This window comes from Triturus cristatus, chromosome 8 (assembly GCF_964204655.1).
Source record: "Triturus cristatus chromosome 8, aTriCri1.1, whole genome shotgun sequence".
NCBI classification, from domain to species: domain Eukaryota; kingdom Metazoa; phylum Chordata; class Amphibia; order Caudata; family Salamandridae; genus Triturus; species Triturus cristatus.
The window spans coordinates 293,348,848-293,374,617 of record NC_140591.1 but is presented as its reverse complement, the minus strand read 5'-3'; the positions used below and the strand labels follow the sequence as shown (position 1 = coordinate 293,374,617).

The following is a 25,770-nucleotide window of genomic DNA, read 5'->3' as shown; positions in this document are numbered from 1 at the left end:
TCCGGCTCGACCTCGTTCGACGCCGGCGGTTCCTGCAGATCCACGCTCGGCGCCGGCGCTGTCGGATTCGAACACGCCGATGATACGGATTCGGTCCAGAAGGGGAGGCTCAGAGGGTTGTTAATGAGTGGAGGTTCCTTCTGGAGGAAGCAGAGGAAGGAGAATTGGTAGAATCAGATGAAGTATTTGAGGAGCTTAAGGAAGCTAGTGGGTTGGATCTGTCTCCTGAGTGGGAGATTAATCCACCGTCGGACAAACCCTCTAAGGACGTTGCTCCTTATCATGCAGTTATCAGGAAGGCTGCAGAACTGCTTGATCTCCAGTTGCCAACTACGGAGTTTAAATCGAACATTTTTACTGAGATATTACATTCTCCTACCGCAGCTTCAGAGCCATTGCTTCCTTTTAATGAGGCCATTATTGACCCTGTGTTAGAGGTGTGGAGTAAGCCCTTTTCTGCTCCTGCGGTCTCTAAGACTGTTGCTAGGAGATATAGGGCAGCCCCAGGGGACCCTGAGTTTTTAACGTCACATCCTTCGCCTGAGAGCCTGGTGATTCAGGCAGCTTGTTCAGGAAAGTCCAAGGGTGCTTTTCCTCAGGTTCCGGGGGACAGAGAGGCTAAAAGGCTGGACCAAAAAAGGTATTTTCATCAGCCAGCATGGCCTTGAAGTCAACGAACGCCACTTGTCTTCTAGGACGCTATGTGCATGCGCTTATGGATTCTGCTAAGAAGCTGGCGCCGAAACTGTCTGAGGAGGATAGGGCTGGATTCAATGAAATCTTGACTGATGCCCAGGCGGCTGCACGCCAGGTGATCCAAAGTGGACTGGACACGGCGGATTCACTGGCGAGGATCATGGGATCTTCTGTCGCCACCAGAAGGAGTGCATGGTTAAGATCTTCGGAGTTTTCACTGGATGTGCAATCGACTCTTTTCGACCTGCCATTTGATGGATCTGGCCTGTTTGGTAAAAAGGCAGATGCTGCTCTGGAGCGTTTCAAAGAGAGCAAGGCGACGGCTAAATCTCTGGTCCTGCAATCTCAGTCGAGGGGGTCTTTTAAGAGGTACAGAGGGTTCGGAAGGACATCCTTTCGATCCTATAGACAGACCCAGCAGCAGCAACAGCAGCAGCAAGGTTCCTCGTCTAGAGGTTTCAGAGGTAGAATCAGGGGTCGCACACGTGGCCTTCAACTCTCCTCCTCCTCTTCCTCCTCCTCACCCCCTCCCCACCACATCAAAGCAGCCCTAGATCCGCCATTCCGGATCATGCTGGTCCTGTGGGAGGCCGACTTACCCATTTTCTACAAGATTGGGAGTCTGTAACTACAGATCTCTGGGTTCTGGATCTTGTAGAAAATGGGTACGCCCTTCCTTTTCGGGAATTCCCTCCAAATTACCCTCCTTGTCAAGGGGCTTGCTCGGAGGACCACCGTCTTCTTCTGCAGGAGGAAGTCCTGAAGCTGTTTCAAAAAGGTGCGATAGAGGTGGTTCCAGAGCAGGAGAGGGGTCAGGGATGCTACTCCCGGTATTTTCTGATTCCGAAAAAGGACGGCAGATTGCGTCCGATATTGGACCTCAGAATCTTGAATCTTTTTCTAAAGCAAGAGAAGTTCAAGATGCTCACCCTTGCTCAGGTTCTTCAAGCGCTGAATCAGGAGGACTGGATGGTTTCGCTCGACTTGCAGGATGAGTATTTTCACATCCCCATCCTGAAGTCGCACAGGAAGTATCTCCGGTTCACGGTAGGGTCGCAACATTATCAGTTTGCGGTCCTCCCGTTTGGTCTTACTTCGGCACCTCGAGTCTTCACGAAGGTGATGGCAGTGGTGGCAGCCCATCTCAGAAGGTCGGGGATCTCAGTTTTCCCTTATATGGACGAGTGGCTGATCAAGGCGGAGTCGCCAGAGAAGGTGCTACGTCATCTGCAGGATACAACTCAGCTGTTGTACAAATTGGGTTTTTCGATAAATGTGCCCAAATCTCACCTGCTGCCCTCTCAGCGCAACCTGTTCATAGGTGCGGTACTGGACACTACTGTTTGTCGAGCATTCCCTCCTCCTCAAAGGATTCTCGACATACAGGAAATTATTCCTTTATTTTACAACGGAGCGGTCGTTCCAGTTCTGAAGGTCCTTCGCCTGCTCGGTCTGTTTGCTTCCTGCATCCTGTTGGTCAACCATGCACGCTGGCACATGAGGGCGCGCCAGTGGTGCCTCCGCAAGCAGTGGTATCAGCACAAAGGAGATCTCAGGAAGTCTGTGAGGATCTCCAGAGAAGCTGCAGCGGATCTGTCCTGGTGGAGCGTGGAGGGCAACCTGTCTCAAGGGAAGCTCTTTCATCTACCTCCATCGGTGGCCACGGTGATAACGGATGCATCCACCTTAGGGTGGGGTGCTCATCTGGGGGATCTGGAGATCAAGGGTCTATGGTCTCCAGAGGAAAGGTTGCTTCACATCAACCTTTTGGAATTGAGGGCAATTCGTTTAGCACTCAAGGCCTTCCTCCCTTCCCTTCGCGGTCAGTCTGTTCAAGTCCTGACGGACAACACTACCGCGATGTGGTATATAAACAAACAGGGAGGAGTGGGGTCTCTTTGTCTCTGCAGAGAGGCCCTGCGTCTATGGTCCTGCGCTCAGGACCATCAGATTTGTCTGATGGCAAATCATCTGGCCGGGGTGCTGAACGTACTTGCGGACAGTCTCAGTCGGCAGTTCTCCGCCGACCACGAGTGGAGGCTTCATCCGGAGGTAGTTCGTCACGTCTTTCAGATGTGGGGAACTCCTCGGGTGGACCTGTTCGCCACTCACGAGAATGCTCACTGCCCGTCATTCTGCAGTCTCCAGTATCCGATGCAGGGAGCGTTGGGGGACTCGTTTCAGTTGAGTTGGGGCTCACGACTCCTTTACGCGTTTCCTCCCATACCCTTGATTCCTCGGGTTCTGAGGAAGGTTCGCCAAGACCGGGCCCAAGTCATTTGCCCCGGATTGGCCAAGAAGGGTGTGGTATTCAGATCTTCTCCACCTCTCCTCGTGCCCTCCGCTCCGTCTCCCTCTGAGGGAAGACCTCCTCTCGCAGTCTGAGGGGCAGGTTCTACACCCCCACCTCCAGATCTTACACCTTCATGCCTGGAGATTGAACGGGGCAACCTGAATTCTTTTTCTCTCCTGCCTGACGTGGTGGATGTAATTTTGTCTGCCAGACGTCATTCCACCAAATATATATATTCCTATAGGTGGTCCAAATTTGTACTTTGCTGTGGAGAGAAGTCAATTGATCCTTTGAAGGCTCGTCTGTCTAACAGTCTACAGTTTGCCCTTTCTCTTGCTCAGCAAGGCTTTGCTGTGTCCACTGTGAAGGGATACTTATCGGCTTTGTCGGCTTTCCTTTGCTTTCCCGATCAGCCGTCATTATTCAAATCAACTATTGTTCTTCGATTTCTTAAGGGTCTCACAAACAGGTTTCCTCCTACTCCCTTTATTGTGCCTCAATGGGATTTAAACCTTGTCTTGACTTATCTCATGGGTTCTCCCTTCGAGCCCTTGCACAAGTGTCCCTTGAGACTGTTGTCTTTTAAGACGGTTTTCCTCATTGCAATTACCTCGGCAAGGAGGGTAAGTGAGCTTCAAGCTCTTAGTTCAAACCCCCCGTTCTTGACCATTCATGCTGAAAGAATGGTACTCGGGACCAGGGCTGCATTTTTGCCTAAGGTGGTAACTCCTTTCCATCTGGGGCAATCCATTACCCTCCCTACCTTCTATCCTCCCCCTCACCCTTCCAAGGAGGAGGAGAGACTTCACCGCTTGGACCCTAAGAGGGCGGTGAGCTTCTACCTTGACAGGACAAAGGACTTCAGGGTTGATGACCAGCTCTTCGTGGGCTTTGTTGGCACCAGGAAAGGCTGAGCGGTGCACAAGCGCACCCTTTTCAGATGGATTGTCTTGTGCATCAAGACATGCTACTCTTTGGCGGGTAAGGAACCTCCAGAGGGTTTAAGGGCTCATTCTACTAGGGCTAAGTCTTCCACTTCTGCTTTGTCTAGGGGTGTTCCTGTGAAGGACATTTGTAGGGCGGCAACTTGGGCCTCCCTCCACACCTTTGCAAAACATTATTGCTTCGACACCGAGGTGAGGAGGGACGGACACATTGCTCGTTCCGTCCTTCAGGATTTTCTGGTATAGAAGGGTGGACACCCTCCTCCGGGAGTGGGACTGCTGTGGGATTCTATTCACAAGGTGAGGAATCCACTGGCAGATGTATCCATCAGAAGAACAAGTTACTTACCTTCGGTAACGCTTTTTCTGGTGGATACAGTATCTGCCTGTGGATTCCTCACTGACCCACCTGCCTCCCCGTTGTCCATCCTTCTATACCTACAATTCTATTGATGGTGTTTCAAAATGTATTTGTTACTGTCAAAGGCATTGTGTTATTCTTTTGCCTTTCTATTTATTCTTCACACTGTGTGTGTTGCTTTGCATATCATGTACTGTGTATACTGTGTATATATTGCTGTCGGTCCGTCCGTGTGCCTCGAAGGCACGGAAAAAAGGGGCCGAACTGACGTCATCACGCCGACGAGGTCTTCTTATCGAGCCGGTGACGTCAGCGGAGTCGTGAGCGGAGCCGTTCCTCTGTGACGTCATCTTCTACCTCATCGGCGTGGACTGCTACAAAAGTATCCGAATGTTGCTGGCGCAGGGGATATTCACAAGGTGAGGAATCCACAGGCAGATACTGTATCCACCAGAAAAAGCGTTACCGAAGGTAAGTAACTTGTTCTACAGGCAAGTCAGCGGTCATGTGTATTCTTTATATGGCTAGGTTTGTATTGTATGTGGAGGAAAAGCTTAGTCTTATAAATCAAACCAAACTGTTTTTGTACAGCAGACATACTGAACTCGCACGTTTGAAGGTGCTCTCATATGTATTTTTATTTTTTTTATTTTCATTTATTGAGATCCATCATAGCGAAAAAGCAAAGCACAGAATCATTTTACACAGACGCCTTTCTGCATTTTTGCTGTGACCTGGTTGGAGTTGGGAGCTTGGAGTTTGCCATCAGCCGTCAACCCACTTCTTGCGGAACCCGCTCCGCGGGTCCCGCTGCGCTTGGAGTGCTGCCTGCCATTGTTTACAGGGGGATGCTGAGGGAAGGATATTGGTAGGGGCTGCGAGCGAGCGCGCGCGCTGCACTGGGACTACATATCCCAGGAGCGCCCGCCTGCCTGCCTGACTTGCTACACCTGGGCCGCTCTCCCCGACCCCTCCCCCCTTCTCACCTATTCGTGCATATATTACGGGCTCTGCTCTTCCGCTGCGCGGGAGCGCGCGGGAGGGCGCCGGGAGAAGCCCGGGACAAGGGCGGGACCGTCTGTGGCCGTCAGGGGCCAAAGGAGGCCGGGCTGGGCCACCCCACTGACGAGTAGGACTCGAGATCTGTTTCTTGTAATTCGTTGTTCTCGGGACTCCATTGATCCATTATATTGTGTGCCCCACTGTGTTTATGTACTCGTAAAACCTACCAATAATGTCTCACATGTTAAATACTACCAGCTTACCACCTCCCCATTCTGAGGGTGGTACGACCATTCTAGGCCCCTTGGACAAATTCTTTTCCAATCGTTCCAATCAAGATATAGACAAAGAGATCTCACTGGCGGAGAAACGTGCAGACCGTAGGCTGTCCATTGAGCTTCTTAAAAGCTCTATGGAAAAAAGGTTGCCGCAAGCCTATCCGGCATTGGTAACCCCTCTGTCCTCTATAACTTTGCCTGGGGTGATTGAAATACAAAACACTTCTCCCTCTACTTTGGAGATTGAGGACGGCCCACTACAAAGATTGGACAATGCCACTCTGTCCACATCTTTACCTTTAGACCCCATTGTTCATTCATCTACAGTGAAAACCATAATTAAAACTAGTATGTCAGGCCTAAAACCATGTGTAAAAAGGAAAAGGATTACTGCCCCAAGGAAACTCCATCCTTCCAAACCCCCTAACAAGGTAAGAAAAGTGGTAAAAAACCCTTTATTTACACAAAAGGCACACAGTGGGGTAAGTGGAAGTGGCGACTTACTAAATGAGGGAGACAATGTAGTTATAGAGAGTTCTAATCCACTATTTAGTGATCCCCAGGGGAACGGGTTGGCTGCGAACATTCCTCCAATAGACTCATTGATACCTGAGCTGGAGAAATTACTAAGGTTGCTTCTGACACCCATTGAGGCCAAAGTAAATAAGCTAATGGATCGATTAGACCACTTTGAGCAGGCCACCTTGGATAATTTTTTCCATACTAAGTCACTAATTAAATTACAGCCCAAGATAACTGAGTCTAGTAGGGCTGAGGAAATTTCAGAAAAAGCACAAAATCTACCTGTTGTTGTAACACTCCCCCAAGCAGGCTGCACTATAAGTAAGACCCAGGCAAAGGGACCAAGTCAACCGCTTATTTCACCAGAGCAGGTCTGTCCGAGCACTAGTGCAAGGGAAAAAGCATCTAAGGTCCAACACCCTATGGTAAAGGACAAGAATAAGACGGGCCTACAAAACAGCAACATTGTTGCAAGTAACCATCGGCCAATGCCAAGTATTTCCAATCCCAACATAAATATTGGAGCAGAGGGCCTTAATGGCCCCAGGACAACTAAAGCTTTATCCTCAAACCCTCAGCAAAAATCAAATATCCCTAACCCTTGTCCTAGTGCCCCGGTTAATAGACCACCACCGACTTATTTGGAGAAACAACCCCGAAAGATTCCTCCTGTGAATCTTACCCCGGATTCCCACCCTTTCGTGGCGGTTCTCACTAATGTTCCACCTCTTTTAGTCGGTCAAGGAGAAAACTTCCAGATGCTCAAAAATAAAGTAATGCACTGGTTGAAGGAAAATAGACCACTCCCGGGGGGGCTGGACGGGTTGATAATAGGGGTAAGGAGGATCGACTGGATTGGGTACACCAGTAAAAACTTGGGGGGTGACTGTATTATCATCAATTTTCAAGACCCCAGGGTGGCTGTTTGGATTACAAGGCAGGGCTGGGGTATAAGTAGTGGTGGAATTGGTATCGTGGATCTTTCTTTTTTCTACCCAAGACAAACATGCTTACTAAAAGGTGGGCCCATGAATCTAAATAGTTCCACCAATCCTCCGTTGGTAATGATTGCACCCTCACCCTCTACCCTACTGCAATGGCAACCCCAAAATATTGGTTCAAATTATAATAGTCTGGAAGGCACTGAATGTTTGAACTGGGGATATTGACCAAAGCTTAACATAAGGGGATGCCTTCCACACCAGAAGCCAATTTGGGTCCCCGAAACCCCGGAAATGACTACTGATGCTGTGTTGAAGGTAATAGAAGGCGATGAAAATGTTGCATCTGTAGAGGAAATTACCGGGGATTTAATGCAAAACATGAGTGGTGAGGTGTTAATGGAACAGAATACTGTGGACAATGCTCACAATTTGGGAGATGAGGATGATGGACAATTGAGTCCCATGGGATTGCCCATTTCTGATATAATGGGTAGTGATAGCCCTGCTATGGAAAGCTTTGTATCTTGGAACGTTGCAGGATTGGGGAGTAAGTTGATGTTACAATCGTGGGCCGACTTTATTAACGGGTTTGAACTGTGTTTCTTCCAGGAGACTTGGGCCTGTGATCCTATTTACCTCCAAGGCTATCTAAATTTTTCAATCCCGGCATGTCGAGGTCCTAGGGGTAGACCCAAAGGAGGCCTCACAGTTTGGATTAGACAGAGTTTCGGACTTACTGTGAAAATGTGGGACTTGGGCTGCAGAGATATTCAAATGCTACGAATTTCCTCAGTAGAGTGGGGTGTGATAGATTTATATAATGTCTATGCCAGAGGTTGTAATAACGGGAGTTCCCCCACTTTAGAGGCTCTATTTAATTTTCTGCAATCAAAGTCCCTTGGAAACAGAATAGTAATAGCTGGGGATTTAAATAGGACTTTTGAGCCTCTAGACAGTACCGAAAACCCATTAGGACAGGAAGAGGACAATCTATGGGGTGTTCCCTCCCTGAATCTTGCCCCTGTCAAACGTTGGTCAAAAGATATTCTTTCCTTAAATGCTATGTGTTTAGAATATGGGATGCGTGCCCTCAATGGTAGAACAAAGGGAGATAAGGAAGGTATGTGCACATATGATAATGGTCATAATAGAAGCAGGATAGACTACGTTATTTGTAGTCTTAATCTTTGGCAGGGGGTTTGTGACATGGAAGTTAAGGGCAGGATAGAAAGTGATCACAACCCCCTCTGTGTGACCCACACTTGGTGGAAGCACACTCAGCCTTATCTACATGCTAGTAATGGGTTGCTCCCAGACATGGCGAATAATATGCGTAGATTGAAATGGCCCTCGGTATTGGCGAATGCAGCCTCCATGGATTTTATTGGGTCTGAAGTGGACAAAGCAATTGTTTCCATGGAATTAGCTAGTGCAACACTGCCAGGATCTAGGGCGATCACTGAAATCCATAACAATCTTTTCGCCACCCTAAAACCATACTTTATGAGAACATGTAAGGGTAATCGCACAGCTTCCTCTAAACCAGCAGGGTGGTTTAACAAACAGTGCAGGGCAGCCAGATTAACACTGGGTAATGCTATTAGAAGCAGGGACAGTGTAGCAATCAAAACTGCCAGGAAGCAATACAATACTAGCATTTTCTTGGCCAAAAAAGACTGGGATGAGAAGCATTGGGAGGAACTGAAGGAGGCTTCTGGAGCAAAGGATTCCAGGCTTTTCTGGAAGATAGTAAAGTGGGGCAGAGGCGGTACCCCAAACAAACCGGATAATAATGTTGCTGAATCCGATTGGGTGAATTACTTTAGGCCCCAATATGCTGAAACAAAGGAGTGGGGTGGTGGGGATGTAATCTTGGCTGTATTTCCTAAGGATGATCTGTTTTCCTCCAAGGAAGTTGAATTTGTAATTAGCTCCGTTCAAGGGGGTAGGGCCCCGGGATTAGACGGGATACCCTCGGACGTTTTTAAAAATGATAAAGATAGGTGGGGCAGATATGTGCTCCTATTGAGGAACGCAATTGCAAAGGGTGCGCAAGTCCCGGAACAGTGGAGGGGAGCCATCATTATACCCGTCCACAAAAAAGGAGATCGATCCCTTCCAGCTAACTACAGGCCCATAAGTTTGATTGCCACCGTCCAAAAAGTAATTGGGAAGATGGTGGTAAACAAACTTATGGACTGGGTGGACGAAAATGATTCTCTTTCCCCTTTTCAGGCAGGCTTTCGAAGGGCTACCAGTACCATCGACCAGGTGTTTCGCTTCACTATGCTACGGTGGGGGACGGTTCTTCTTGGTGGGGGCAGCCTGTATGTCGCTTTTGTCGACCTGCGGGCTGCCTTCGACCTAGTCCCAAGGGGTAAGCTCTGGGCAGTGTTAAGTAAGATAGGCATTCCCGCAGAATTGCTTACTTTGGTTATGAGGTTGCACGAATGCAATTTTGCCAAAGTACAGTGGGGGTCAAATGGCCAATCCTCTACTGACTTCCCTGTGGAGCGTGGGGTGCGCCAAGGTTGTGCAATGGCGCCCTTGCTCTTCACATTATATATCAATGGGATAGTCAGCAGGATGCAGGACGCTAGTGTGGATGCGCCTTCGTTGGCGGGCATCAGGGTTCCGATCCTGATGTTCGCTGACGACACTTTGATAATATCCAAAACCCCAGCTGGATTGCAACGGGCCCTGAATGTTTTTGATGACTTTTGCCAGGAGCATGGCCTGGAAGTAAACATAGGCAAGACCAAGCTGATGGCTTTCTCCCAAGGACAGAAGCCTCGCCCTAGGATACACTTGAATAATATCGGGCTTGAGGTCGTAAGGGAGTTCACCTACTTAGGGGTACAAATCGCAAGTAATTATGGTTGGTCCCACCACATAGAAAAGGCGGTCCTGAAACATCAGCAAATATCGGGGGCCTTACGGGTGGAGCACAATAGATCCAAAACAAAACCCATAAAACCTGTCCTCGCTGTATACGATGCTAAGGCAATAGGATCGGCCTTATATGGGGCGGAGCTGTTTGGCTTTGACAACTTAACCTCATTACAGATAGCTGAGAACTGGTTTCTTAGGGGCATTACGGGATTGCCCCAGAGTACACCATTAATCCCCCTTAGTCTTGACCTGGGAAGAAGATCGGTAACCGACCGAGCCAGACTGCGTCCCATCTTATACTGGAGGCGACTTTGGTCCACCCCTGAAATTAGGTATTATGGGGAAGGCTTCCTGGCAATAATCAAGAGTGATACATTCCATAAAATATCATGGCTAAAAAACCTAAGGGTATTGCTAGGCGAACTAGGTCTTTCCAACCTTTGGGACAATCCGTCGGGGGAAGTGTTCCCAAGCAAAAATATACTTAAAGCACTATATTGGGAATGGATAGATGAGAGGCTTTGGAGAAGGGTTAAATCTGACTCAATGGGAGGTCGCTTTTTGGAAAGTAAAATGTGTCCTGCTTTAGAAAATTACTGGGACAGTATAACTGTTCCTATGGACAGAAAGTTGTTTTTCCAATTAAGATCTGGTTCCCTCCCGTTGAGAGATCTAACAGGCAGGTGGAAGAGTTTGAACACCCAGTGCTGCCCAGCATGCGGCGCAACTAAGGAAAGTGTGGGACACTTCCTATTTGCTTGTAAGGCTTATGCCTCCCCAAGAAGGGTCTGGTTAACCCCTATCTGCAAGAACCTTGGGACATCCAGTGCGGCTGAGGCACAGAGAATTATTTGCACTACTTCTGAGGAGCCTATTGTTATGGGAATAGCAAAGTACCTGGGGTGGGCTTGGTCCATTAGACGGAGAGCCCTTTCTGTTTCTCCTAATGTTTCTTGATTATGTTTTATTTGTATAATGTTTTGTTTTACAATGATTAAGCTTGCGCAACTGTTTTAATGTATTGAATGAAATGCCCTGATTAAGTGTGATGTTTTTATAATATGCATGTTGTGCTTTTATGAGTTTATAACTCGAATAAAGCCTTCTACTACTACTACATACCAAAGAACCAGCACTTACATGAGCAGAACAAATGTCATTGCAATTACAATCCATTGAGACACAGGTCAATCTTAAAACTGCACATTTCATTGATATAGAAAAGGTTAAAAAGAAAAGATTTCGAAAAGGACAATCTACCTCTGTATGAATTTCTGCCATAACCTGTCCCCACATTTTATCAAAATTCCCTAATCCCCCCGCAACGAAGAGCATACACTCTCCATCTCTTACTTGCTTCATCTTCACCATCCACTCCCTGACTGAGGGAATCAGCCGCGTTCTCCACCTTTGAAGCATTAAGGATCTAGGCACTGCTCTTGCAACATATAGCACCTTTTTTTTATTAGGGACCTAATTAAGCGGTAGGATTATTACCCAAAACCGTCCACCACGTACTAGGACCTTATTGTATCTGCCAAACCTTTTTCAAGAACCCAAATATCCCTTTCCAGAATTCTTGGATGGTTGTGCACTACCCAGTTACATGGGATCAGTTTGCAGCAGCCCCCGAACTACATCTAAAACAGGAACTTGACTATGTTCGGTTAATTTGGACAAAAAATTGTGGGGTTCTATTAAGTAACCATTTTGTATAGAATTGCATTCTCCGCCAATTAGCTCCTCTTTAGACCTTAAAATTCATTATATTAATTTCATCACACATCGTACTAGTTAATTTTGAGCCCTTGATACTTCTCTCATTTATTAATTGACTTTTGATACAATCTTTTCTACTCTCTTGGCTGCTACGAGTTTTTGGCCACCCCAAATATGTCCAATCTTCAGATTACTAAACCAACTGGCCAGAATTCTATAGGAGCAGATAATTACCTTGAACTAATTCTTGGATTTCCAAAAAACTCTTCCACCTTTCCTCAATCATGAAATCTGCTACCTTACTAACCTCCATTCTCTACCAGTTTTGGATGATGTTAGGATCCATCTTGGCCCCTGAGTCCCCAACCAATTCTGTCAAGGGTGTAGCCGCATCAATGTGGGGGAACTGTACATCTCCTATTAAGATCCCTGCGTTTCCTAAAAAAACACCACCTGCTTTTATAACTAGCTTTATTAGGTGATTTTATTAGTTTTTTTCATAATTCTTTATTGAAAATTAAAGGTGAACATGTCAATATAAGTAATGTACAGTGTGAAGGACTCCCAGTGAGTCTATTGTCATTACAGTTATGTGTGTGCTATTAAGGAGGAAGACTGCACAGAACAAAGGGGTGGGAGGAAGGAGATTGAGGCCTCAAAGGGGACAAGGAACAAGTGGCAGGAGGGAGGAAAGGGTAAGGATGGGGTGGGGAAATACGGGGGTGGTGGGTTATATATCAACATCAAAGAGGTAGACGTTGTCCATAGAGTGGAACCTTAGGGTTGGTAATACGGGAGTAGTCCCCAATATTAGAACCTGTGAGAGGCAATAGAGTAGCCCGGAGGGATTGAATACGGTCAATAATAAAGGGTCTACGTCCATCAGTGGGTGTCATACGGTAGGTTGTAGTGGCAATTGTCCTTCAAGGGGGGGGGGAGCATGGAGGGGTGAGGTAGGAGAGGGGGAGGGGGAAAGGATTTTGTTAGTTTTAATATGTCTCGAATATCATAATCAATTATGAACAGTCGAATAAGATTGTTCTTAAAAATTCCACCTGGTCTCAGTTTCACATTAAATCTGGACATGTATTGTGCAAAATTGTAATCCCTTGAGTTGGAAAGTGCTAAACCACCTTCCTCCAGCCCTTCATATAAAGTATCAAGCTTTAACCTTGTGGTTTTATTCTGCCAGAAAAAAGATTTAAAAAGGGATTCCACTTCATTAAAAAATGATGTTGTTAAAACACATGGTATCGCAGAAAAGAGGAACTTTAATAGCTCGAGAACAGCCATTTTAATCCCGGCTACCCTCCCAAGAATAGTCAAAGGAAGCGATTTCCATCGTGCAAACTTCGCTTTAATTCTTAAAAGCAGCAGGCCAAAATTAAGATCGTACACATCTTCAATCCTTGAAGAATATCTAATATCCAGATAGCTCTTTGGCTGATCCTTTGACAGGAGGCTGTGTCTGGAAGCAATCAATCCAAATTTCAGCTGCAAAGAATAACTTCAGTTTTCTTTCTGTTCATTTTATAGCCCCCTCACTCCTGATGTAGAGAAAAAATCTCAGAAGCTTTTTCCTGTGAACACCAATAAATATCCAGAAGCAACATTATGTAATTGGCATACAGTTTCATCTTCCACACCTGTGGTACAGGAGGGTGAATATCTGCTCTCCCTAATCGTGATCGCTGATGGCTCGATTTAAAAAAAGAAAAACAAAACCCCGAAATTAAACTGCCTACAGGGTACATCCCTGCCGAGTGCCACAGCAGACTACTGTCTGCTGACTTTGGTGGCATTAACTATAATCCTAGCTTCGGTATTCTTGTACATCTTTATATATCAACCTCGTGATCTGGGTATGTATCCTTAACTAGAATACAAAAGAGCGTTTCCCAGACCACAAGGTCTAATGCCTTTTCTTCATCCAAAAGAACTACGGCAGGAGTATTATTGACTGAGAGATAATCCAGCGCTTCTGCTAAATAGTGTGTATTTATTTCTGTCCTCGAGCTATTAAACCATTATGGTCTTGGTTTATCAATTTCACTACTATAGAATTGAATCTGCTAGCTAATAACTTCATTATGTTCTTATATAGTCTGAATTCTTATAGTCTGAATTTAACAATGTGATCGGACGATAAGGATTTGGGTCTTCTCCATCCTCTCCTATTTTCCAAAAGCTAACCACGTTCCCTATATTAAATGAGGCAGGCATGGTGCAATCCTCCAACATGGCATTAGCAACCAATAATAGATAATCCACTAACACCTCCGTAACGATTTATAAAATTCAGCCAGCAAGTCATCCGGGCCACATACCTTGCAGTTTGGAAGGCTTTTAACCACCTCAACCAGTTTTTCTTTCGAAAAGGGATAAGCTATATTTTCAGCATCCTCCACAGTAAAAGTAGGAATAGTCCGGTTGATTTAAAGAACGTCCGTTTCACTTCGTTTATTCAAGTCCCTTTTCTGCATGATGCCATTATGCATACCTCTAGTACCATTTTGCCGGCTTCAAATATGACCTTTGCAAGAGGCATTGGACAAACAATGGCTTCAAGCCAACGGTTCTTTCAAGGACATCATCCAAATTACTCAAACCATGAAGGAGTATCTTCCTTGGTGGATTCAAAATGACCACCTTTCCATTGGAATAACCTTCCTACCTCAGATAGCCGATTTTGTGGTGAGGACCAATGCCTCACTAAAGGGATGGGGCGCACACCTGCAGATTTGCAAATCTAAGAGAAATGGTCTCCACAGCACACACATCTCCACATAAATCTGTTGGAACTCAAAGCAGTTGCATGGAATCTGCTGGCTTTCCTCCCCAGAATCAAAGGAGTGTTGGTACTAATACGAACGAACAATACCCCCACCATGTAGTACATCAACAAGCAAGGAAGCACAGTTCACTTTGCAAAATCCTTGAACTTTGCAGTCAGAGAAAGGAAAAGTAATTGTATATGTCAAATGACTTTTGCCCTCTGTCTCTGAACACAGAATAAGTATGACAAGATGAAAACAAGATTTAAAGACATCTTTATTGCTCCTTCACTTTTTGAGTGAGCACAACACCTGTAGTTTGTCAGCTGGCCAGAAAGGGGCAAGTAGGCCCTGAATATAGCTCGTCATGATAAAATCTGGCTCACCATAGTGAGTGGGCGAGTGGGGACCGGCAAAGGGGACAGTGCCTGCTTTGCCCACTAGTGGAAAAGAGCTCCACTTGTGCCTGTACAGAAGTGACTCACAGGGCTTGTTGGCTAGCTTCTTAAGCTTTATAACCACCAAAGGCTAAGTAACCCTGCTTTTCTTGAGAGCTGCACAGGAACGCCTGCCTGCCGCTGGATAGTTCAGACCTTCCCATGGTGTCCCTGAGGCCATGTGACCTGCCACGAAGTCAAAGTGGATCCTGGTCCCCAGAAACAAAAGCATTGCTTACCTGTAATCAAGCGGTGGACTTGCTGTAACTGGGAGACTTGTCGCGATTGAACTTGCACTGGACTCCATGAGTGCATCATGGGAGATCAAGCCCTGGGGCAGGAGATGACCCCTGAAGTTCATAGATGCCAGGATGGCCCCAAGAAAACTTACTGCATCTCTTAAGTGTTGTCAGCATCTTCAGCACCTTCAGCTTCTCAGTATCCAGCATCAGAACCACTTCTTGGCTCGACTGTGTTAAAGAAAAAAAAGACATTGAATGCTGGAAGTGACGGGTAACTGTCTCCACTAGACCTGAGTGGTCCGTGTGACTGGCACTCTGCCCTATTTAGGCAGCACTAGCCAGTTGGCTAGGAACCACCCAACTATGATTTGTTGCATCTTTCCTAAAATAATTTACTTACCTTTGAAAAATCATATCTACAGTTTACCTTGATGGATTGTTATAGTTTTGATGTCCAATATGAGATAAGAATTCACTCTATTTTTTATAAATTGGTGTCAGATTTTTAGTGTTTTATTTCTTACTTATTGGCTCTTTTGGTATTTCTAAATGCTTCTGAGTTGTTCCTTTGATTAATCTTGACAGATCTTCGCCACAGCTACCCGGGACTGAGCTAAGGGTTTTTAAATCTAACTGGACCTGATAAAGATTGTGACACTATTACATGGTGAGGTCTCACAACCACACCCCTTGTGAGAGCGCATACCTGGTTAAGTATGTAATAGCATATATTCAACTCTGCAGTATTCCTTATAACTGCCTTGTAAATTCCAGTCCCTAATGCTAAATGAGGTATACTGTACCATCAAAAAATGGTGACTAGTTCAACTTCATCCCCAAGTTGTAAGTGGTGCTAAAATACAAAAACATCCTCGGGTTGTAAATACAAATCTCATCCATGCATGTGTAAAATATGGTGAGACTGTTCTCTCAACACTTAAACATAAAGCTGTCGTGAACAAAACTATGGTACCTGAATGGGTGCTCAATTTGACTATTTCAGTCACCCGTTGGACAAGTCTTTTTGTCTTTTTTTCCTCCTGCAGGCCAATCGCACCAGGAATTAAGGAAATAAAACAGTCATTTGAGGAGTTCCTAGAAGAACAAATGAGATTGGAAGAAAGGAGACTAAAGCATAAAGATCAGCTGCAGGTAATAGCATGCATTCTACAAACAAAGTGCACTTCAGCAAGGCTAGTCTAGCATTTTATTTTGGGGACCAGTTACCAAGTTGCTTTACAATGCAGATCTCTATATTTTACTTGCTATTACTCTTTAAGTAAGGCAAAGTATAGTGAAGTATATGTTTTATATTTTGTAATCTTCTACAGACGGGCAAATGCCAGTGCCAACCAGCAGAGTTATGGTATACACTTGTGTGGCATTAGTTTGACTGGTACTCCTCATGGCACAGGAGTATAAATGTATGCTTAACCTAGGCATATAAACAGCTGAGCAGAAAATGCTAATCTCTCAGGACCTCATTAGCACTGTTGCCAAGAACATTAGCACTGGAATTCCATTTACCACCAGGTATGGCCGTAAACTTTAGAAACAAATGCTAAAAACTGAAGAGAAAGCCCGACCTTCCCTGTTATGGAAAGAGCCTGTTTGACCCCTTTACTGATGAGGTCCCCCAACTGTGCATAGGGGCAATATGTTTAGTGCCAAGGTTTTTTGGAATTTGAAAATCGGAGACTCCTTCCTCTGACTTGTCTTTACTCTTACTTAGTAGGTGCATTTCCTCTTTGAATGGGTTGATGTCCATGACTGGCCGCACCACAACGTTTCCTTCTCGCTGCAATAACACTGTCAGTACTGCACTGCGCCGACTGCTATGCAGTTATTCCTGACTTAAGCATCACTGAAATCTGTTCCTTTTTGGCTTCAGAAGTCCAAATCTCTAGAACAGGATCCTCTGTTTCTCAGTGCAGACTCAACCCCAGATTCTCAGTACAGACCCAATCCCAGATTGTGTCATTGGATCTGCACCCAGAAAATCCTATGCTGGAGGGCCTGCCTCCATTGTTCTTGCTCACAAGGCAAGCAAATCTATAGACTCAGTTGACAGGAGGAAGTGTGGCACGTCAGCGACAGCAATGAAGTCTGCCAGTGCCTCTGCATTGATGGACTGTTGTGCCATGTGATTTCTTACAAAAATTCACAGGCAAGCTGTAGAGGGAAAGTGGGCAGAATTTCCAAAACGTCCTACAGTAAGCAATGTTTGTCTTTAACCCAGTTGTCTGTTCTTCAGCAGACTTATCAGTCTTGGAAACTCATGGGTACTCTCATGCTTTAAGCTTAAGGCATAGTTACTGACTGAGACTCACTGAAGCTCAACAGAGAATCCTGAACCTCCTGTGGTCAGGAAATTCCTTGTTTGGATAATATATATTGCCTATGAATTGGCCTGCATGATGCTGGAGATTCAGACTCTAAAGGTGGTGGGCTTGGGGAGAAAGAAGGAATTCAGGAAGCCTTTCAGACATTTTGATAGGCATTTATTCCCAAAGAGGTTTCCAGCTCTAATGGTTGCAGCAGCACCAACAGAGACAGCCCTACCATCAGAGACAATCAAAAGGAAGAGGAGGCAAGCAAACCCTTGCGGCCACTGTGATGCCACCTCCTAAGCAATGACTTGTCCTTCTCCCACCCCACCTCCCCTGTAACTCTGTTAGTCACTCTGGTGGGCGGTGGGGGCAGCGGAGGCGTAAGTATTATAAATAATCTGGAAGAGTATCAGAAGATACCAATTACAAGGAGGTCCTGAATATTGTTCAGAATGGATATTCTCAAAAGCTAGAGACCTACAACCCCGCCAATTAATCGGGCACAAGATCTCGCTTTACCAAGACCTTGCTCAAAACTCATTCTACAGCGGTGTAGGGACTTTAAGCCAATCACAACATTTTCCTTTGTGCTAAGAAGGACACTTACAGCTGGGCTCACCCGTTCAGGATTATCTTCTGTTTGGAGGGCCAACTGCATCCGCTTCAAACATACTGGCACAGGCCCTCAAACTGCTAGGCGCTCGTGCCCGGACCCAATGGTGATCGCACTGGAGCGCAAGGCTGTTCTGGACAAACTCACAGGATACAGGATGTGGAACAGATCAGCCATGACACCCTTTTCCCAGGCCACTTATGACAGCACACCTTGTAGTGCAAGGCGTCCCAGCCCTCTGAGCTGCACCAGGGGCTGGGGATGTGCTGAACTAAATCCTTCACTCATGGGTGGCCAATCTCCACCCTCCTGGCCAAGCCCCGCACAATGGACTCCACGTTTGCCTTGTTTTGCCCTGCTGGGGTGTAACCATGTCCTGACTCAATGGACAGATACCCTCAACTTCCAGACACTAGAATGGTCTATAATATTTTCTAACGACTCCCCCAACGGTGCGGTTTACTACCGCTAATTCAAGTGTCTGTATTGTAACACAATGTCACTACACTGCAGCAAAATAATTCCCACAAGAAATTGATTAAAAAAGATTTGAAAAAATGTGAGCGTGGAAAGAAAGCACCAAGGGGGGATTGCTAGTTGGTACTCGCTAGCACACCCACTTATCATCATCGGTTGCTTTCTCACCATGAAAGGAAAATGTGTTCCAACATGAATTTTCTCAAAAGTGAAATAAAGGAACAGTGAAAGAAAAGTAGAATATGCACTGTGAGTGCTAATGTCACTCAAGTGCCGTGCTGGTCCCCGTGAGAAAGGAAATGAAAGGCAATTCCCAACATTAAAAATAGAATCCTACTCACTGGCTAGATTTAGCTTTATTCAGTGCTGTGAGCGTCCTCACTTACAAAATGGTTCAACTCAGACCATTGTTGATGTCCAAAGCGCCAACATGTTTTGTTGCTACCAATTTGCGCAAGTTCATCGGGGCTAAGGGGATGACCAGTCTTCACTTCACTTAGAATTACCACTTAGTCTGCAAGTGTATGACAATAAAAGACAAAAAACGTGCCTGGAGTAAATAACCCCCATTCTACACTGCACTCCATACTTATATTAATGATAATGCAAAACATTTAGTTACCGAGTCGTTGCCAGTGTCCTTCGCACTTGCAACCAACTCGTCATGCGGCACGCGCCAATTGGTCACGTGTCCGCAGAGTAACCACACACAATTATGGCACCTGTAGATATGCGCAAGTAATAAAGTATTTGTTAGACATCAAATAATCACCTCACACACCCAAACAGAGACCTTTTGTGTAGAAAGAGTATATATATATATATATATATATATATATATATATGTGTGTATATATATATGTGTGTGTGTGTATATTTGTATATATATATATATATATATATATATATATATATATATATATATATATATATATATACTCATTTTCAAATCTTGGACTTTGTCTTTTTCTATCTCGGCGTGGATGGCACTGTGCTAATCCTGTGTTTAAAGATTTTGATAGAAAAACAGACATTTGAGGTGAGCAGATCTAGAGTGTCGCTGGTGTGGAGAGTGCTCCATACAGGAGCTGCTTTCCACCTAAACTTGAGAACTACCCAGAGTTCTCTGCTTCTTTTTTGCATAATTTATTCGTCACTCTATGCCTGAAAGGGTACTTCTTTGACTTATACTGGGTGCTTCCTTGTGTCTGGACAAAGCTATACCTCTCTGAAGAGCTCTAATTAGAGCGAAACACTGTGTCAGGGGTTGCTTTTACTCATTTCAGGTTGGCTTGATTGGTATTTGACCAATTCAAAGCTGTAATACTGTGCCTGGAGTGGTAATTGGCTTTTGTCATTTGACAGCTCGGCAAGGACAGCACTGTGCTAGTCCTATGCTTAAAGACTTTGCTGTACAAATGGCAAAAGACTTTGTCTTTTTCTATCTCGGCGTGGATGGCACTGTGCTAATCCTGTGCTTAAAGATTTTGATAGAAAAACAGACATTTGAGGTGAGCAGATCTAGAGTGTCGCTGGTGTGGAGAGTGCTCCATACAGGAGCTGCTTTCCACCTAAACTTGAGAACTACCCAGAGTTCTCTGCTTCTTTTTTGCATATATATATCAATAAACAAATTGCCCGATACACTTGAAGTGGCGCCATGCAGCACACCCACTCAGGGAAGATTTAGACTCGCTTTGAACTACATGTTCCATGATGCCCTATGGAAATGACACGTGATAAGTACGGCCCACTAAGAGGCCACAGAATCAATTAAAGAATTAACAAGCGAGTCCGTGCTGTTCATTGCGCTTGTAAGCCCAAGAAGAAGAGGATCCTTCCTCGAAACGCGTCTGCATATATTTTATTCTGAACCAGGGGGTGAGGAGAAGATCTAGTCGGAGGACAGGCGAACTGTTGAGTGCCCCTGAAAACAGCTTTCGGGCAACTTGTTTATTGAGATATATATATATATATATATATATATATCATGTGATCAAGGCCAAGGGACGGCCGAAACGCGTCATGGCGGACCAACTGGTGGTGTATAAACAATAAACTAATTTGAAGCATGGATTTGGGTCCACACTCGTCTTTTTCTGGAGAAAACAGTGGAACGAGGAGTTTGAAAATATATATATATTCTACTGGCGGTCGCCAGTTAGGACCGTGTTTCCATAGGAAGTCTCAAAATTCGATTTTGAATAACTTTGGCGCCGGTTGACGAATCTTCGCGAAATTTTCAAAACTAATGGGGTGCTCCGCTCAGCTCCTACCCTGAAAGTCTCGGGGGGATTCGTTAAGCGGGGGCCGAGAAAAAAGGGGGGTCCCAAAACGCGTTTTCCCCATGCATTTTTCCATAGGACCTTTAGTCGAAGGTACAGCCCGAACGGCTGAACAGAATTACTTAAAATTTGGCAGAGAGGTAGTCCTCAGGTCAGGGATGTGCCTTTTGCATATATGGAGTCAATCTGATCAGTAGTTCCTGAGAAAATTGCATTTAAAAGCGCATACATATCTATAGCCGCGCACCCTAACGTGCGCGAGCGTATTTCTGATGGGTTGTTACATGTCAGTCAACGTTCGAATCGGTCGAAATCAGGAAGTGTCGGCCGCCATTTTGTTTGTTTTCAGTGCGAGAGTGGAAAAGGAAGGTGGCGAACGTGAAAAGGGGGCAGGGTAGAGAGTTCCTGACCCCCTAGCCTTTGTCAGGGGGTCCCTGAAGGACCCCGAAGGCAGAAAAAAACATGTACATTTTTTTTTTTTAAATCGCGGGGGTGCGCGCACCGTGAAACCATAAAAAAAAAAAAAAAAAAATTAATACGTAGTTCATTGAAAAATAAATATATAAAAAAAATAATAATACATACATAACTTAGCATTTAAAAAAACGTACAAATTCACTGAAAAAAACATAGGTTTCACACACGTTATAGTTAGGAATTAGCATTTAAAAAACCTTGCAAATTCACTTAAAAAAAACATAGGTTTCACACATGTTATAGTTAGGTGGATATTTCACTCGTAAAAAACCAATGAAATTCCACCGTTATAGTTAGTTCAGATAACTATAACTCGCGCGACCGCCACTCTATCACAAGGATGATGTCATCAGTGATGTCAAGAGTGATGCCACTGACCATGTCATGAGTGATGTAATATGTGACGTCATGAGCAGAGGATTGCGGGCGCGCGAGTTATAGTTATCTGAACCAACTATAACAGTGGAATTTCATTGGTTTTTTACGAGTGAAATATCCACCTAACTATAACATGTGTGAAACCTATGGTTTTTTAAGTGATATATATTTTTATTTTTTTTATTTTTTTGAAGTCCCTGGTGATGTTAGATATAACAATAGATGCATGGAGACACTTTCCATTGAGTCAGGTCCTGGTTGTTGATAATGTGTTGAGTGGGGGGCAGCATGACTTTTCTCCCCCCTGTGCTCCTTTTTGTGTTGATGTGTAACCATGTCCCCCAGCTTCACCCTTGTCTGCACTAGGAGGAGGGGCCACCCTTGCTGATAACACTGCCCAGGCGCTTAAAAGCGCTCTTCAAACCCGCAGCGCAGGACGCCAGTTATGTCTTGTGCCCTTCTGGGGTGAGACTACGTCCCCCAGCTTCACCCTTGTCTGCACCAGGAGGATGGGCCAACTTTGCTGATAATGCTGCACTGGTGCTTAAAAGTACTCTTCAAACTTTGCTGCACAGGACGTGCTCGGGCATGCACCCGGGCCAAGACCAGGCCCATCTTCGCCTGTCAGAAACTGGATTAGGCTGGGCTGAGCAACCCCTTTTGGCCATGTGGGAGAAGGTACTGTCCTCCTGTATTTTTTATGTAAGTGTGCTTTTTTACTGAACAGCTTTATGCATGTTCATTTTTATACGTATATCTTTATAAAGTGCTATAGAGTAGTGTGCGTGGGCATGACAATTCAGTGCTTATGACTTTGATGAGGATTCCCCTGGAAGAGAACTAGGATTAAAGGTAAATATCTTTTCCATGTTTTCATTTTTGGTGTAAGAGTGTCCTCTTATGGCTGTTTTCAGGTAATATACTGAATGTGGCCTTTAGATCGCTAATATGTTTGATCGCGATCACTTTCACTTTCGCGGCCGCTTTGCATAGCCAAAAGGTCTCGCTTTTGGGACCTTATAAGTATTTAGTTATGCAACTGTTGCATGGCTAAACACTTATAAGGTCCCAAAGGCGAGACCTATTGGCTATGCCAATGCTCGTTTTAGGTCTCGCCTGACCCAGCGTATGCGCTGGTCTGGCGAAACATTTTGTGAGGGCTCCAAAAGTGCTACCAGGCCAGCCTAGAGCTACAGTGCATGTGAGCGGGCGCGCGCGTCGCGCTTTGCCGCGATTACTTTCACTTTCGCGGCCGCTTTGATGTTCTTGTGAGGCTTCAATAGATTGTAGCAGTTAAAACAAGCATTGGCATAGCCAATAGGTCTCGCTTTTGGGACCTTATAAGTGTTTAGTTATGCAACTGTTGCATGGCTAAACACTTATAAGGTCCCAAAGGCGAGACCTATTGGCTATGCCAATGTTTGTACTACCTTTGAAGATCAACCTTAAAATGTTTCGCAAGTGTCTGCAGTGTTTCAGAAGGTCACACTACAGAAGACTTTCAAGCAGCCATTTGTGCGTGTTTTTTTCACAAAACACACGTTTATCTGGGCTGGTTAGATCCGGTTTTCAGGGCTTAATTTATGAAAAATAAAAGCATGCCAGGACTGCACGTCTTTGTACATATGTGCTTTTTTTTTACTGTCACCTTACAGCAGATCGCAATACAGAATGCATTTTATCAAAAGTTAGCTTTAAAGAAACTTAATCGCGTGTAGGCGCTTTCAAAGCGGATCGCAATAGAACATTTATTTAATTTAGTAAGCTTAATGTGGTTGTTGTCCGCTATAACTTAATGTAATTTTACCAATACGTAACTGGGTTTTGTTGTATTATACGTCCTTATACACCGCCGCCCCCTCCCTCTGCGACCAGCTGTAAAGCTATGGCAATCGCGTGTTACGCTCTTTCATAACCGTGGCAGAGTCAGAACTTGGCAGACATATACCCCTCCTAAACAGCAATCCACAGCCTGCCTTCACAGACACACAGCGGCCTATGATTCAGTGACTCTATTGTAAACACCTTGATGGATTGCGGACATTGTGGCTGATAACATAACACATGAGCACACTTCCTTGGTTCCATTTATTGCTCAATGTTCACAACCACTTTATTATTTGCCATTCGTGAAGACAATTACTTTTGGCCTCTCACATGAACAAAATTGTTTTTTTTTTTTTTTTTTGTTTTTTTTACACGTTGTTACATGACAACCAAGAGAGTGGGTTTGAAAGTTCATACTGCACGTTGACAAAGTTCCAAGTAATCTAGGAACAAAACTAAATGACCTACCTGGAGATCAGAAACCCTGAGTGGGCCCCACGAAGGATATAAAAAAGCTAGCTGCCAACACGTCCGGCTTGGGAGCGGATTGACATATCGGCAACTGTTCACATACAAACCATAAGCCGTGCACTTTTGCAGTGTATGTGTTCAACAACCATATTGCAAAACCGAGGCTCAGCATCTCCAGAGCGGGCACTACCACAGGGGCTGTCCCAACACGGTCAAGTCCGAGAGCCTTCAGGATTGTATTTTACAAAGCCTGTGATGACTAGAAGAGGGTGGCTAGTCACCATTACAATCCATGCAAATGAACGGCGAATTCTGATTGGGCGTAAAATGGTGCTTAGCTCTGTATGGAGCTGAAAGAAAGACTCAATTGAGTAGTTATTCCATACTCAGAAAGCTGAAATGAGGGGCATGGTGATCGAAACTTAGAAAATTGAAAGCGCCATGAACCATTAAATTATCATGCATACTGAGATTTCCTTAATGCGTAAAAAAGGATAATAATACTTATTACTTGCATAGTTTTTGAACGTCCCACTCAGGCTTTCATGTTTTCCCTAAATATGTGTGCTCTTTTTGGATGCGCTCTATTACAGGTGTTAGGATGTCCACAGGGAGGCTGGGCTGTGAGCGCACTTACCGGTGCTACTTTTTGTGGGGGATGGTATGCTAATTTTTGCATTTTTGATCGCCTCTTATAGATCCAAGGAAAATGTCCCTGAACAGACCCTCCCTCCCCATATTTTGTTTTTTTTATTTGCGCCACTTTAAATATGTTTTCACGAGAGAAATTTGCGTGCGTACATTGTGCAGAGTATGTTGGATTGGAAATTAACTTAGTTTGTGTAAATGCTTTTCGTTCATTCGAAATAAACCCCACTTTATTTACCGGTAAAATTTGCAGAAGAATGAAGTGCTGGGCCAGAAGCCCGACAACACTGGATTCCGCTCATTCTTCCTCACTCCCCCCCCCCCCCCCCCCCTTCTTCTCGCTCTTGCAGGTTCTTTCTCCTCCTTACAGTTTGCTAATGTCACCGGTGTTCGCCCCAGCCAATGTTTGTCTCTTGCTTGGAGTCGGAGCCTGTTGAGGTACAGTAAATGCTGGTGCTTTGCGCTGTCGGTGCAGTCGAGCCCATCTCTGTGTTTCTCACGCCCTAATCACTCTTTTGATCCCACGGATAAGAGACGGGCCGCTGCTCTCGGAAAAGCGCCAAAGTGCTTCAGGAGCTATGAGGGTGGGCAGGGTGGAGGTAACCGTGGCGCCGTCCCACTTTCCCACGGTGCTTCCAGCGGCCCATGTCTGTTTCTAACCTGGCTTTTCGACTGCTGCGCTTTGCCGTAGGGGGGGCCCGCACTGGTGGGGCGATTTGTCTACAAACAGTGAATTTATCGAATCACGCCACTAGTGTTAGCCCTCAAAGATGTTGGCCTGCCCACCACAAGGCTGGCACGTTGAAACCCCCCTCAGTTGCCAAAGGAGGGTGTGACCATTGTCTAATAAATATATGTTCAAAGCTGTATTTTGGCCCCCCTTACCGATCTTCAGGTAATAAAATACATCAATGTCTCTTGGCGTGTCCCTCTGGCGCCACTGTACACGCTGCGACCAGTGGCGTAACGGGGGGCATATACTTGCCAGCCCCCAACACGTGTTAGCATTTGGGAACGGAAAATGGTCAGATTTAAACAACAAGCATTGAAAATGCAATAGGTCTCGTCTTTAATTAAGTTCAAGCCATTTGCTTTGCTATACAATACCACTAGCAAAGCAAATGGCTTTAACTTAATCAAAGGCGAGACCTATTGCATTT

The 25,770-nt window shown here is 45.2% G+C and overlaps 1 protein-coding gene across 3 annotated transcripts in view; it reads left to right on the top strand.

The window, feature by feature from the left end:
- Positions 1-25,770, top strand: part of CPAP (centrosome assembly and centriole elongation protein) — a 521,976-nt gene that overhangs the window by 159,364 nt on the left and 336,842 nt on the right. For all 3 annotated transcript variants that reach the window (XM_085621543.1, XM_085621542.1, XM_085621541.1), the window contains one exon: positions 16,151-16,256. In XM_085621543.1, the coding sequence (XP_085477669.1) occupies positions 16,151-16,256 (106 nt within the window). The remainder of the gene's footprint in view (positions 1-16,150; positions 16,257-25,770) is intronic.